Genomic DNA, 16,434 nt, shown 5'->3' with positions numbered 1-16,434 from the left:
TGTTTCCTTCACTGCTTTCAACAAGAAAATTCACAGCTAACCCAGAAGAGCAATCGTGCTGTATCTAAACGGTCAGTGTCTGTCTTAAGTAACTAACCACATTGCATTTATAAAACACATGCATTTTAAGCGTAATTCACCATGCCCTACTGACCGACAGTTCTGTCACAGAACAAACATTCTAATTTTCCAACTTAAGGTAAAAATTTTCTCAAAGAAACACTAAGAAATAAACACTGCATAAGAAGTTGGCAGTCTCCCACCTAAGACGGAGGCACACCTGGAAGTAGAAGAAGGCTTGGCCGAACCAGTAGTGCATCATGGTGACCTCGGCCGCATCATGCTTCAGGGGTCTCCAGATGAACTTCGTCATCAGAGCTTGAACCAAGAGACTAAACACCAAGACGGGGAGGTTGTGCGGCCGGAACAGCAGCGCCGCCAGAAGAACGAGCCCGCTGTGCACTTCCCACAGGCACCTGGCCTGGATACCGCAGTCGGCAGCGGCGACTTGAGACTTAAGCAGGTCTTTGGTGCCCGTGAACAGGATGCCAAGGACAAAGATGTACACAAAACGAGCTTCAACCACACCCCTAAGGAAAGCAAAACAAGTTCGGTCATTAGCACCAGGTAGAAAAAGTCAAACACATATTTTCTGTGGAACACACACTACTTCAGAAACTCACAAATGTGCTGGAGCAGCCCAGGACCCCTGCCCTCCAGGTAAGGGTGGAACTGAGGCCACCTGCCCTCTTGGGGTGCACGTCACCTCCCCAGGGAGCCAGCTCGGGAAGTCCTACGCATCACTCGCTGACATGGGGCTGCCCTAGTAGCTCTGCAGCTTGGGGCTGGTTAATTAAGACTTTCGACACCCAGCTTCCTTATTCGTGAAATGGAAACAGTGCTTACAATCCACAGGCTTACCCTGGGAATTAAGTGAAAGAATGCACATAAAGCATTTGGCAGACAGTAAGTACTACTACTATGAGTTAAATATTTTAGTGCTCCATTTACAGTCATCTGGAAGGAGTACCATTTATGCAGTATGCTGAAGAATTTCACCTTATGAAACATATTCTTGCAACATGTTTTAAATAAAATTTTATCTACTACACAAGCTGATCATTTAAACACTAAATACATTTTTCAAAGAAATAATCACCTTAATAACATATCTGTTTTGAAAAACTGAATTTTTCCACATCACATGTTCTTAGAAAAGTCTATACAGTTTTTAAAAAATTCCTTTGAGTTCAGTCTTTGCGTATGTCTGCTGGTTCAGGAGATGCAAATCCAGTCAAGTGAAGGAGTCAGAACCTCTGCTGCCACGAGACTAAAGTGTGTACTAATGTGAAAGCTGATGGCCAGCCCCAAGGCATTCAAAGGAGGAGGAATAGCAAAGGCTGCAGAGGTCCAGAGGTGCTCCTTGGAGGAAGGAGCTAGGTCATGTTGAGGCAGAGGGAGGCGAACAGGGAGCAAAGGGAAAGGGTCACTGGGTGCCTCTGACAGACACTCCTCCTCGTCCCCAGCAGCCAGGATGCCCCCAGAACCTTCACCAGGCATGGACTTTTGAGAGCGGGAGACCGTCAGGAGTTAAAAACAAGAAGGCTTTTACAATGTCACTAGGAGACAGAATGGAAGAGAGAAAGCTGTCACTGCAGCCTAGGGCCAGCTGGGCATGGCGGCTGGGACATTTTAAAGAAGATCATGAGGCACGTAGTGCAAGCTGAAAGAAAGCTTACAATGGCTATTTTTGGATACCAGCAAGGTACAAGCTCCTGTAAGCATGTAAGGTGAGGAGATGGCCAAAGTTTTTTTCTTCTAATTATTTTTTATTGATATTATTATATATTCACACACCATGTAATCACCCAAAGCGTACAACCTAATGGTTCACGATATCATCATATAGCTGTGCATTTATCATCACAGTCGACTTTTTTTTCCTTTTTGTGAAAAATAACATATACAAAAAAGCAACGAATTTCAAAGCACATCGCGACAATCAGTTGTAGAACAGATTTTAGAGTTTGGTATGGTTTACAGTTTTACAACTTTAGGTTTTTACTTTTAGGTGCTCTAAGATACTGGAGACTAAAAGAAATATCAATTTAATGATTCAGCATTCACACTTGTTTGCTAAACCCTACCATCTCTGTATAACTCCACCATCACCATTGATCTTTCTATCCTTCTCTTTAGGGGTATCTGGGTTATGCAAACTCTAATTTTTTTCATGTTGGAAGGGGCTGTCAACAATATGAGGTAGGGATATGGAACTATCTGATGTTCTGGAGAGGCTGGGCCCTCTAGGTTTCAGGGCTTATCTGGTCCAGGAACCTAGCTGGAGTAAGTTTCTGGAAAGTTACCCTAGTGCATGGAACCTTTGTAAAATCTTATATAATGTCCCTGGTATTCTTTCGGATTGGATGGGATGGTTTTGGTTGGGATTTCACAAGTTATGATAGGTTACAATGTCCAACTGAAGCTTGCATAAGAGTGACCTCCAAAGTAGCCTCCAACTCTATTCGAACTCTCTCAGTCACTGAAATCTTATTTGTTACACTTCTTTTGAGATGGCCAAAATTTTTAAATGAATGAAGCTTAAATGAGGTATGAGAGCATCTGCCCAGAGTCTCGGACTCAGGAGTTAACTGTGTCCAAACTTGGCCCCAGAGAGGTCTCCATCTCACTCCCCTCTCCCTGCCTCAGAGAAGGCCTGACCCCTGGCCCATCTCAGCCAAGCCCCCAGCATCACCGTGGCCCTCTCCCCCACTTGTGTGGTAGTCAGCTGCTCCTGCTAAATGCCCGAGTCTCAGTGTGCCCCCTGCACCCTCTGCTCCTTGCATGACTGCTGCCTCAGTTTGGAGGCCTGTTTAGAAAAGATGGCATGTACTTTTCTTTCTCTGGCCATAAAAACAAGACCTGTTTATTCTAGATGCCTGTAAGACACAAACAAGAGTAAAAAGGAAAATCACAATTCACCTGATACCATGATTTTATGTATTTTAGTCTTTCATGTGAAAATGAAAAAAAACACACTTACCAAGTTGGGATGATGCTATAGTTTTGCCTCAATTCCTCCACACCTCTTTAAATGTCCTATGAAAATGTACTATTTAATGGCTCTAAGATTCCACTGTGTGGCTTACATACAATTCAGACCATCGTTCCACGAGTGTTAGCCAAATTACCTTGTGTTTTACTTTTGCACCTGTAAACAAATGCTGCAGTGATCACCCTTGTAACTCAATGTCAGGTTACAAGCTGCATATCTGATTATCTTCTTGAGATAAATTCTGTAAGAGGGATGATTGGCTTTCTGTTTATCTCTCTCACAAGTGAGGGTAGCCTATTTCACACATCACCATGTAAAAAAAAGCTGCTACTGTTACAGATGAAGTTTTGCCTGTGTAATTGTGATGGCCTGCTGACCTACTCCCCACCCCAGGGTCTCCTAACTGAGCCTCAGGTCTGTCCTGTACATGCTCATGCTCGGTCAGCATTTGCTTTTAACCTGCAAATTATTTGGAAAATTTAATTTTCTAGCATACTTCATTTTTCAACTACAAGGAAAAATGTAGTCAATCCTCATGACTGTAGTTATATCTCAACTAAGTAAAATTGAATTCTGGCAACTAAATGTTACAGTTAACTTAAAAATCAACCCAGAGCTGTCATCGATCCTATGACTTCTGGAATTTTATTTGTTTTCAATACATTTCAATGGTCTTGTTCCAAGTCATTTATCTCTCTCCTTAAAAAAAAGGGTGCTCACATGATTCACGCACCAAGGCTTTCTCTGTTAGTTAAGCTGTAGTAATTGCTGATGAAATCACAGATCACAAACCCACATTCCAATGTTCTAAAGATTGGCATGGCACTTTTCAGTAGTAAACGCATGAAGACAGATCTAAAGGGCCAGGGCACTTACTTGGAGATGGCCTTGCTGTCTGGTTGCCACGGGAGCAGCACATTCCCAATGGCGGCCCTGTAGCAGTAGACGCCCACCAGCCCCAGGGCCAGGGCGGCTCTCGATATGGGAGAGCATCGCCTCTGAACCAAAACAAAAATCATGATGAGGGAAACGGCAGCCAGGATGGAGAGTTCCGCTTTGTGATCAGAGCTGAAATTACATAGAAAAATGCCCCAAATTATTACAAATACAACCAGAAATATGGATCTATATACCAAGAAGCATTCTAAGAACTGTATTAAAAACAGCTGATTTTCCTGAAAAGAAAAACAAAAAGGAAAGAAAAGTGCTGATTAATTTATTTAAACAAAGGTTCTTAAAATGAAACAAATAGGACTTTTTACCTGAAATATCTTTAATTCACAATGAGATTTTCCCACCACAGGCTCTGGACTGGCTGGCAGCCACTGTCCTTGGCTATCCCTCGCCCCCGTTTTCAGGAACTGGCCCCACTTGCCCCAGACAACTGAGAACAAGGTTCTGGGTAGAAGCACAGAGAAGCCATGGATTCCAGACCACTGTCTGTCCCTCCCCAACTCACAGCAAAGACATCACATACCCTTCACGCCAGGCACCCCTTCACTCACTCGACGACCCAACCTTGTGAGTGCCTGTTATCACCCATTCTCAGATGAGGAGATGGCACAGAGAGTCTGAGCAGTTTGCCCAAGAACACACAGCTAGTACAGGCAAAGTCAGAGCCCTCCACAAAGCAGACCCCCACCACTACCACGATGTCCACCAAACCATGCTACCTTGGCTTTGAGGTGTGAGCTCTGGGAAGGCAGGGTCCTCTCCTGTTGTTAAAGTGTTGAATAAAAATTATTTCAAAGTGCATATAATAAACGGAAAACTTCGTTTAAAAAGCAAAGGAATGTGGCATTAGCAAAATGGCAGAATAGGCAGCTCTTAAATGCCTGTCCCTCCACCAAACATTGAAATCAAGCAGAAACTGTCAGGACCAAGTTTGTCAGACCTTGGAATACAGTCAAAGGTTTACAGCAACAAGTGAATGCTGAGTGAAGAAAAAGGCAGCATGAAGTGGCAGGGAAAGCTCTGTACTGTTTCCACTGCCCTTGCCCCACCTTGCCAGCTCAGAGGCATCCTGACGATGGCAAGCTGCGTCCCCAGGGGAACCCTGGGCCCCGGCTCCAGAGGGAGCAGTACGTAGCTTCTTCATGTTACTGCTCTTCTGCTCTAACCTGCTTGGGACTAACCGAAGGGCTGACACACGGTGCGGGCTTCAGTCTCACTTAACCTGGAAGGCATAAAACCAAGGGCACCATTTGAACACACTGCAAGGCAAGTGAAAAACCCCACAGCTATGAGGAGCAAAACAGTGTGGTTGAGATACACAAAAGAAGGCCTAAAGCCTGGGAGGAAAGGCTAGAGAGAGTATCTTAGGGAAATTAAGACATTCAAAACTGCCCGCATACACTGGGAAATTTGGGACACTCTGTGCACACCATGACAGGACCCATGGTCATAAAAGACCCGAGAAGACCCTCAGCATCCACCACTGGCTGAGCTCCAGGTTTGTGCTGAAAGAGCCAATCCACAAAGACTGGGGAAGGTAGTTTTTGTTTCTCTTTTAAGATTCCTGGCTTTCAAGGAAATTTCTCTCACAGCACCGCTGAACAAAGCCAGATCTCTAGCAACTGAGACCAGCAAATCCTAGGGAAGGGGGCAATCTGATTTTCAGAGTTACCATGTTATCATATTCAAATGTCCAGTTTTCAACAACAATAAAGCATAAAAAGGAAGAAGAAATTATGGCCCATTCAAAGGATAAAACTAAACGGACAGAAGCGTTCCCTGAGGAATCCCAGACATTAGACTTACATACTTTAAAGCAACTTAAATATGCTCAGAGAGCTGAAGGCAGGGTCAGAGAACTAAAGGAAATCAGGGAAACGATATACAAACAAAATGAGAATATCAATAATGAGTCAGAAATCATAGAAAGGAATCAAATAGAAATTCTGTAGCTGAAAAGTAAAATAACTGAAAAGGAAAATTCACTAGATGAGCTTAAGAGCAGGTTCAAACAGGCAGAAAAAAGAATCAAAAACTTGAAGATAAGACAATTGAAATTATACAGCTTGAGGGGAAGAAAGAAAAAGAATGAGGAAAAATTAATAGAGCCTGAGGGCCCAGTGGGACACCACCAAGCAGATCAACACAGCATTACGGGAGTCCCACAGAGTGAAAATGCCCAGAAAAAAATATTTGAAGACCTAACGGCTAAACTATCCCCAAATTTGATGGGAGACATGAATTTATAAATTCAAGAAGCTCAAAAACTCCAGCAGGATAAACTCAAAGAGACCTACATCAAGACATATTATGGTCACATTGTCAAAGACGCTTAAGCAGCAACAAAGAGTGACTCAGCACGTACAAGGGACCGTCAATAAGACTTGTCATTGTAAACTGTGGAGGCCAAAAGTCAGTGAGATAACATATTAGAGTACTGAGAGGAAAAAACTGCCTAGATATAGAATTCTACATGTCATAAAACTGTCCTTTAAGTATGAAGAAGAAATTAAGACATTTCCAGATAAACAAAAGCTAAGGGAATTTGTTACTAACAGACCTGCCCTACAAGAAATGCTAAAAAGCTGATATGAAAGGACACTAGGCAGTAATTCTAAGCCATATGAAGGAATAAAGAATATTAATAAAGGTACACATGAGGGTTTGGGCTTGCTAATGCCATATGAATGCAATATATCAGAAATGGATTGGCTCTTATAAAAGGAATTCATTAAGTTACAAGTCACAATTCTAAGGCTATGAAAATGTTCAAATTAAGGCATCAAGAAGAGGATATCCTCACTCAAGAAAGGCTGGTCCCGTCTGAGGCTTCTCTACCACATGGCAAAGCATATGGCGATGTTTGCCATCCTTCTCTCCCAGCATCTGGGCTCAACTGGCCCTATCAGTTCCTTCTGCACTCTAGATGTCTACGTCCTTGGTTTTATCTCTCTCTTCTTTGCATCAGCTCTCTGCTCTATGATTCCTGCCTTTTATTCTCTTCATACAGGGCTCCAGTAAAAGAATTAAGACCCACCTTCAATGGGCAGACCTCTAATCAAAAGGTCCCACTCACAACTGGGTAGGTCACATCTCCATGGAAACAATCTAACCAAAAGGTCCCACCCAAACAATAGGTCTGCACCCACAGATTACACTAGTATTAAAGGAACATGGCTTTTCTGAGGTACATAACAGTTTCCAACCAGCACAATAGGTAAATATAAAAGCCAGTATTATTGTAATTTTGGATTCTAACCTTTTTTTCCTATATGATGTAAAAGAATGTATTACAAAACTATATTAATGGGTACACAATGTATAAAAGATAGTATTTGTGACTATAACAATAAAAAGGGGGATGTAAAGAAGTGTAGGAGCAGAGTGTCTGTATAATATTGTAATTAAGTTCAAAGTAGGTTGTTATTAGTTTAAGAGAACTATAATCCTCAAAGTAATCATTGATAACCAAAAAATATATAGAAAAGAAAAAAGGGAATCAGAGTGTTATACAAAAAAAAAATCAACTAAAAACAAAAACAGGCATAATGGAGAATTTAAGGGACAAAAACCATACAGAAAACTAACTAAATGGCATAAGTAAATCTTTCCTTATCAATAACTGCTCTAAATGTAAATCAATTAAACTCTCCAATTAAAAGGCACAGACTGGCAACATGGATTTAAAAAAAAATGATCCATCTATATGTTGTTTACAAGATACTCACTTTACATAAAGAGATTACACAAAGAGACTGACACTAAAGGGATGAAAATAGATATTCCATGCAAACAGTGAACCAAAAGAGGGCTGGGGTTGCTACATTATTGTAAGACAAAATAGACTTTAAATTAAAAAAAAATTTTACATGAGTCAATGAAGGACATTATAAACTGATAAAAGAGTCAACTCATCAAGAAGTATAACAATTATAAACATATACAAAATTGAAAACAAAGCCACAAAATATAGGAAGCAAGGATTGCAAATCTGAGGGGATAAACAGACAGTTCTACAATAAAATGTCTTTCCTGACCACAATGGAATAAAATAAATCAATAACAAGGAAAACTCACAATTACATTTCAACTGAACAAGATATCATTAGACAACCAAATCACAGGGAAAATTAGAAAATATCCTGAGATAAATGAAAAAGAAAATACATAGCACCAAAAGTTATAGTATGCAGTGAAAACAGTGTTCAGAGGGAAATTTATAGCTGCAAATACCTACATTAAACAAACAGGAGAATCTGAAATCAACAATCTAACTGTATATCTTAAGGACCAAGAAAAAGAAGAGCAAATTAAACCCAAAGCTCACAAATGGAAGAAAATAATAGGATTATGGTGGAGATGAATGAAATAGGAAATAGAAAAACACTAAAGAAAAATCAATAAAACCAAAAGTTCGTTCTTTGAAAAGATCAAAAAATTCATAGAACTTTAGTAGACTAAGAAAAGAAATAGAAGAGATTCAATTTATTAAAATCAGAAATGAAAGTGACAAGTGACAGAAATAGAAAGGATTATAAGAGAATATTAAGAAGAACTGTATACCAACAAATTGGATAACCTAGATTAAATGGACAGATTCCTAGAAGCATGAAAACTACCAAAAATAATTCAAGAAAAACAGAGAATCTGAATAGAAGTATAACAAGTAGGAATCAGTAATCAAAAACCTCTCAACAGACAGCCAACCCAATTACAAAATGGGAAAAAGACTTAAACAGACACCTACCAGAAGAAGAAATACGGATGGCCAAGAGGCACATGAAGAGATGCTCAATGTCCCTGGCCATTAGAGAAATGCAAATCAAAACCACAATGAGATATCATCTCACACCCACCAGAATGGCCATTATCAACAAAACAGAAAATGACAAGTGCTGGAGAGGATGCGGAGAAAGAGGCACACTTATTCACTGTTGGTGGGAATGTCAAAGGGTGCAACCACTGTGGAAGGCAGTTTGGCGGTTCCTCAAAAAGCTGAATATAGAATTGCCATACGACCCAGCAATACCATTGCTAGGTATCTACTCAAAGGACTTAAGGGCAAAGACACAAACGGACATTTGCACACCAATGTTTATAGCAGCGTTATTTACAATTGCAAAGAGATGGAAACAGCCAAAATCTCCATCAACAGAAGAGTGGCTAAACAAACTGTGGTATATACATACGATGGAATATTATGCAGCTTTAAGACAAGATAAACTTGTGAACCATGTAATAACATGGATGGACCTAGAGAATATTATGCTGAGTGAATCCAGCCAAAAACTAAAGAACAAATACTGTATGGTCCCACTGTTGTGAACGGACATTCGAGAATAAACTTGAAATATGTCATTGGTAACAGAGTTCAGCAGGAGTTAGAAACAGGGTAAGACAATGGGTAATTGAAGCTGAAGGGATACAGATTGTGCAACAGGACTAGATACAAAAACTCAAAAATGGACAGCACAATAATACCTAATTGTAAAGTAATCATGTTAAAATACTGAATGAAGCTGCATCTGAGCTATAGGGTTTTTTTTTTTGTTTTTGTTTGCTTGTTGGTTTGTTTGTTGTTGTTGTTTTTTACTATTACTACTACTTTTATTTCTTTTCTTTATATTGACATTTTATATCTTTTTCTGTTGTGTTGCTAGTTCCTCTAAACTGATGCAAATGTACTAAGAAACAATGATCATGCATCTATGTGATGATGTTAAGAATTACTGAGTGCATATGTAGAATGGTATGATTTCTAAATGTTGTGTTAATTTCTTTTTTTTCTTTCCGTTAATAAAAAAAAAAAAAAAAAAAACAAAAAACCTCTCAACAAAGAAAAGTTCAGGATCAGATGATTCTTCTGAATTCAATCAAAGATTTAAAGACAAACTAATATTAACCCTTCTCAAACTCTTCCATAAAACCGAAGAGGCAGGAATGCTTCCTAACTCATTCTATGAGGCCAGCATTACCCTAATCCCAAAGTCAGACTAAGAAAATTACAGACCCGTATCTATTATGGATATAGAGGCAAAAATCAACAAAATGCTAGCCAAGGGATTTCAGCTGCATATTAAAAGGTTTATACAAGATCAAGTGGAATTTACCCTAAGAATGCAAGGGTGGTGTAACATATGAGAACCAATGAATGTAATACACCATATTAACAGAATGAAAACAAGCACACAATCATCTCAATTAACACAGGAAAAGCATTTGACAAAACCCAGCACCCTTTCCTAATGGAAACATTCAGAAGACTAGGAAAGGGAGAGAACTTCCCCAACACAATAAAGGGCATACATGAAAACCCACAGCAACATCACACTCAATGGTGAAAGACAGAAAACTTTTCCCCTAAGATAAGGGACAGATAAGAGTGTCTGCTCTCACCACTTCTAGTCAATACCGTACAGGAATTTCTAGCCAGAGCAAATACACAGGAAAAAGAAATAGGCATTTACAATGGAAAGCAAGATATAAAACTATCTCTGTTTGCAGGTGGCATGATGTTACATGTAGAGATCCCTAACAAAACCACAATAATTGCTGGAGTCAATAAATGAATTCAGCAAAGTGACAGAATACAAAATCAATACAAAAACTACTTTTACTTCTATACATTACCAATAATCAGTCCGATAAGAATAGTAAGAGAACAATGCCATTTACAATCAAAACCAATAATACTTAGGAATAAATCTAACCAAGGAGGTTGTATGACTTGTACACCAAAAACTGCAAAACGTTACCAAAAGAAATTAAAGTAGACAAAAATAAATAAATGGAAAGATATTTCATGTTCATTCACTGGAAGACTATTTTTTTAACTTTTTAAATTGTATAATATAACAAAAATACAAAGCAAAGAAAGAAAAAATAATAGTTTTCAAAGCACTCTTCAACAAAGTTCCAGTTTGTCATGGGCTACCATCCCTCATCTCAGATTTTCTCTTCTAGCTGCTCCAGAACACTGGAGGCTAGAAGGAATAAATATTTTTTATCATTACAATAGACTTTTGTGTGTGAAAAATAAAATATATACAAAAAAGCAAAAATTTCAAAACACAGCACAACAATTAGTTGTAGAACAGATTTCAGAGTTTGGTATGGGTTACAATTCCACAATTTTAGGGTTTTACTTTCAGCTGCTCTAAGATAGTGGGTATTAAAAGAAATATCAATATAATGATTCAGTCGTCCTACTTGTTTGTTAAATCCTACCTTCTCTGCATAACTCTACCATCACCTTTGATCTTTCTCCCACTTCTGAGGGGTATTTGAGCTATGGCCATTCTAACTTTCTCATGTTGGAAGGTGCTATCAGTAATATGGGGTAGGGAGATGGAACTACCTGATGTTCTGGAGAGGCTGGCCCAACTGAGTTTCAGGACTTATCTGGTCCAGGGACCCATCTGGAGGTCGCAGATTTCTGGAAAGTTACCCTAGTGAATGGAACCTTTGTAGAATCTTATATATTGCCCTAGGCATTCTTTAGGATTGGCTGGAATGGTTTTGGTTGAGGTTTGGCAAGTTATGATAGGTGGCAATGTCTAACTGAAGCTTGTATAAGAGTGACCTCCAGAGTAGCCTCTCCACTTTATCTGAACTCTCTCAGCCACTGATACCTTATTTGTTACACTTCCTTTCCCCCTTTTGGCCAAGATGGCATTGTTAATCCTATGGTGCCAGGGCTGGACTCATCCTGGGAGTCATCTCCCATGTCGCCAGGGAGACTTTCACCTCTGAATGTCATGTCCCACATGGGGGGGGGGGGAGTGCAATGATTTCGCTTGCGGAGTTGGGCAATACATTTCAAAGCACAACAAAACAATCAGAGTGAGGCCACATCTGAAAAAACAAAAGAGGTCCTCTGGAAGTAAATCTTGGGCATACCTATACATAGGCTAAGCTTCTCCACTTTACAATAGCAAGGTTCAAGATCAAGGGCTTGGCCTATAGATTTGAGTGTCCCTAAAGCTTGACATAGTATCAAGAGTTTCTCTGGTGGTAAAATTTAACAGTTCTATATTTTTTCTCCCATCCCTCAAGGGATTTTGCCAATATTTTTTTTATTATCTGCTTAATATATTCTAGGATATATCCAGGCATTACATGAAGCCATAGAGAATTAAAGGCCCTCATTATTACTCTGGGGTCCCTGTGTTTTGAATGTTTAAATGATCTATCCAGACAGGCTGAGTTAAAATATGTGCTATAGAAAATAAGGTTCCAGACAAAATAAACCTTTCTGGAAGACTTAATATTATCAGTTCTAAATTCCAATGGCATTTTTTGCACAAATGGAAAAACCCATTCTAACGTTTCACATAGAATATTAAAAGAGCCAGAATAACTACAGCAATCTTGCTAGCTAAAGAAGAACAAAATTGCAGGACTCACACTTTCTGATTTCAAACTTATTACAAGGCTACAGTAATCAAAACAGTGTGTTACTGATGAGACAGACATATAGACCAAATGAATGGAAATAAATCCTTACACATATGGTCACTACATGGGGAAAGAACAGTCTCTTCAACAAATGGTGCTGGGAAACTGGTTATCTCCCCATAAAACACTGATCCTTACCTCACACCATATTAAAAAATTAACTCAAAATGGGCCAAAGGTCTACATGTAGGAGCTGAACTATAAAACTCCTGGAAAACTTAGTACAAATCTTCATGATCTTGGATTTGGCAATGGTTTCTTAAATATATCAAAACTACAAGTAACAAAAGCAACAATAAATTGAACTTTATCAAAATTAAAAACTCTTTGTGCTTCAAAGGTTATCATCGTGAAAGTGAAAAGAGCTGGGCTCCATTCCTGGCCCATGTACCCCCTCCCCCTAAAAATGACAATGCATAGAATGGGGGAAAATTGTGAAAATCATAAAGAATTTGTACCTAGACTATAAAAAGAACTCTTACAGCTCAACAATAAAAAGACAAATATCAAAAAAATGGGCAAAGGATCTGAGTAGACATTTCTCTACAGAAGATAAACAAATGGCCAATAAGCACATGAAAAGATGCTCAACGTCATTAAAGAAATGCAAATCAAAACCACAATGGGATACCACCTCATACCCACCAGAATCAATCAAAGAAATGGAAAATAGCAAGGATGTAGAGAAACTGGAATCCTCTTTCATTGCTGGTGGGAATGTAAAATGGTGCAGCTGCTGTGGAAAACAGTTTCGTGATTCCTCAAAAAAATTAAACATGGAGTTACCACACGACGTAGCAATTTCTAGGTATATATGCAAAACAGGGACTCAGATACATGTACATTCATAGCCACATTATACACAACAGGCAAAAGGCAGAGAGAACCCAAGTGTCGGTCAATAGATGAATGGACAGGAAAAACACGGTAGACATAAGTGACAAAGTACCATGAAGCGCTGGTCCATGCTATGGCTCGGATGGGCTCTGAAAACATGCTAAGTGAAACAAGCAAGACACAAAAGGACAAATGCTGCTTGATGCCACCAATATGAGAATCTCATAATGGGGAAGCTGATAGGATATAGATCAGAGGTTCCAGGGACTGGGGACAAGGGGGATGGGGAGTTGCTCTTACTGGGCACAGGGCTTCTATTTGGGCTGATGAGAAACTCGGAAATGGTGGTGGCAGCTGCACACCATGAATGTAGTTACCACCACCGCAGTGTCCACTTAAAAACGGGAAAGTAGAGATATATATGCATCCACACTTTTCAGTGCAATGAAAAAGGCAAAGCACAACACTGTATGTGAGGATGGGGTTGCTCAGGACCCACCGGGCATTGCTGGGAGGTGGCCATGAGTGCTCGCTTTCTGTGGCCCTTTAAACTGTAGAAGGTTTCGTGTATGCTCCTATATCACTCTATTTCACTATCACACGAGGAAGAACTAGAGAATGTGAGCTGAGAAAATGGAAAAGGCAAGTTTATACATTTTGTCTGAGTCATTTTTGCTGTGAAAGAGGGAAGGGAACTGGAGTGGTGACCGGGGTGGGAGGTGGGCTCTGCAGAGTGGTTTTAAAGGTGTCTGCGGTTCCATCCTGTTTCACAGTGAGGAGACAGGTCATTGCAAAGGGAAACCTGGTGCTGCAGGAGAGGGGCAGCAGCCCTGGAAAGCCAAGGAGGCAGGCCAGAGGGACACACTGGAACACACAGCTGGGTGCACTCAGTGTCCTCCAGTGCTTCACTTCCCAGAGAACCAAGAAGAAAGGCCATCAGGTGAGCTTCTTCCCATGGGACTCATCAGCAGAACAGCTGCAGATCCCTCGCACTGCCCGTGTCAGGGCACGGGCTTGCCTGGGAGAGGCCAGGAGCACGTCCTCTTGGGCCAATGCCTCCCACGCTCTCTGTCTGTAAAATGGGACCAATCCACACCGGTCTCTAGGGCTGCTGCGAAACGAGATGAGTTGGCACAGCCGGGCACATGCATGTGCCAACAAATGTAACCCGATGGTACTGTGGTTGCTGAGCATTTGTGGATACAGTTAATGTGTATAACTTCACGTATCAAGGCTCCTCTGCTTTTCAATTATTACCTTAGGACAAATTTCCCACAAGAATTTAATGGTCAGAGGAATAAGTAACTTTGCTGCATATTTCCAAACTATCATTCCAAAGGATGGGCCAGTGCAGCTAGCTGCCTCCTGGGTGCCGAGACAAGTTTTCACTTCCTTTGCTGCCTTAACAAGTACAGAGTCACACCCCATCATTCACTTAACTTGAAGTCTCCCTGCTCTTTCCTATTAGGTTAACACCCTAATATCCTGTGATTGGCACACTGGGAATTTTTACAGAAGTTTTCGCAGCAATCGAATATCAACCCGTGTGTTTCATACTCTCTGTAAATATTTTTCCCTTTTGCTGTCTCCTTTTACTTCAGTTTTTTAAGTTTTCATTGTCAGATAATTAAAATTTATAATATGGCCAAATCTTGATCTTCTCTGTGCTAATCTCTTCTACTGCTTCAACCCTTCTACTAGCAATTGCACTGTAGCTACACTTCCCACTAGGTTTTCTAGCCACCTGTTTAAGTTTAGAAGGCAGCTAAAGATTCAGCCTATCACCCCTGCTGGCTCCAACCAACAGGGAATGTGGAGTATCTTTTAGGAATGTGGAGACAGAAAAGGAGAGGATGGGTAGAGAAAGGAAAAAACCTCCTTGTAGCAACTGGGATCACTCAATACTGTGGCACTTTCACCCTGTGTAGTACAACTGCCTCCATCCTCGGGGCATGGAGCCCCCGCCAGTCCCGCAGCAAGACTCGGCTAGCAGCAACCCTGCAGTTTTGGGAGGAGGTGGCCCAGAAACCACACAGAACAATGGCTCCAGCCCAGCCACACGTGGCCCAGAACCAGCTGCCAGTAAACTTCCACTCCATTATCATTTAAAAACCCACAGGCCGTGAACCAGAGTGGTGCCTCAGCATAGGAGGCTGCCTTAAAGTAAATTCATTTTTCGATATCAACTCATGGGTTATGGTATACTTTCCATTTCTTTGAACTGCAATACTATTCCTCTCCTTAACAAGAACAGGTCTAACTTTACGAAAAGTAAAAGAAAGTTGTGCATATGAACATTTCACCCTGGAGGTTCCAGCTCAAGGCTGCGCTCTCACCTGGTGAGCCAATGTCCGAGGTCAGGTCGGTGGGCCCACTGCACACCTGTCTGGTTTAGTGACCGCAACAGCCGGCAGCAGGTGAGAACTGCCCATGGGCTCGCAAGCACCATCCACTTCTCGTAGTCCCTCAGCATTTCGAAGGCAGAGGCCGGATGCACCCTGTCACATTCTGACACATCACTCCTGTGGCTCGTAAAGGGCAACGCTGGGGCAGCAGTGCCCAGCCCTTGTTCCACAGGAGAGTCCGAGTCAGCACCCAGGAAGTAGTTGCTGTAGAGCTCCTGACAGAGAGCTAGACACAGGGTGTTGACGAGGAAGTACCAGGTCTGGTGCTCCTCCTCGATAAAGCTGCTAGCACCCAAACTCAGGACGTGGCCCACGGTTCCTGACAAAATAAGAAGGTCCAATTCCGACCACCTGGAACCACAGTGAGCCAGAGTCTGTAAAAAGAAAAATGTGTTTTCTAAGTGGCAACATGAAAATCACATACATCTTGCTGTATGTGCTTGAGGTTAACTGCTCGCCCAGAATATTGCCCTGTAACAGGAGTGCGCTGCCCCACGTGCCCAGTGCCCACTCCCTGCTTCTGTAAGCAGCCTCACATCACGCTAGGGTGGAATTCCCTTCCTCTGTGGATTCAGCTTGGAGGGGCTGTCAGTCAGGACAGTCCAGCCTGCCCCGGCTGAGGGGTGGTCATGGTAATTTTGTTCTTTACCTGATAAGGTACCTCATCTATAATAAGTCAATTCTAATTAGTTTAGAAACTGGAAATATAAGTTTTTAAAAAGAAGC

At 41.1% G+C, this 16,434-nt stretch overlaps 1 protein-coding gene across 6 annotated transcripts in view; it reads right to left on the bottom strand.

Moving 5' to 3' along the window:
• Nucleotides 1-16,434, bottom strand: part of PIGG (phosphatidylinositol glycan anchor biosynthesis class G (EMM blood group)) — an 80,033-nt gene that overhangs the window by 39,294 nt on the left and 24,305 nt on the right. For 5 of the 6 annotated variants that reach the window (XM_077136161.1, XM_077136162.1, XM_077136158.1 and 2 more), the window contains 3 exons: nucleotides 15,640-16,082; nucleotides 3,932-4,123; nucleotides 281-590 (listed from right to left, as the gene is read on the bottom strand). In XM_077136161.1, coding sequence (XP_076992276.1) covers nucleotides 281-590; nucleotides 3,932-4,123; nucleotides 15,640-16,082 — 945 coding nt within the window. Of the gene's footprint in view, nucleotides 1-280; nucleotides 591-3,043; nucleotides 3,212-3,931; nucleotides 4,124-15,639; nucleotides 16,083-16,434 lie in introns of those variants that run through there. The other variant, XR_013165671.1, reaches the window with a different exon arrangement.

Source organism: Tamandua tetradactyla, chromosome 19 (assembly GCF_023851605.1).
Source record: "Tamandua tetradactyla isolate mTamTet1 chromosome 19, mTamTet1.pri, whole genome shotgun sequence".
NCBI lineage: Eukaryota > Metazoa > Chordata > Mammalia > Pilosa > Myrmecophagidae > Tamandua > Tamandua tetradactyla.
The sequence above is the reverse complement of the archived record's forward strand: the minus strand, read 5'-3'. Positions and strand labels throughout refer to the sequence as shown.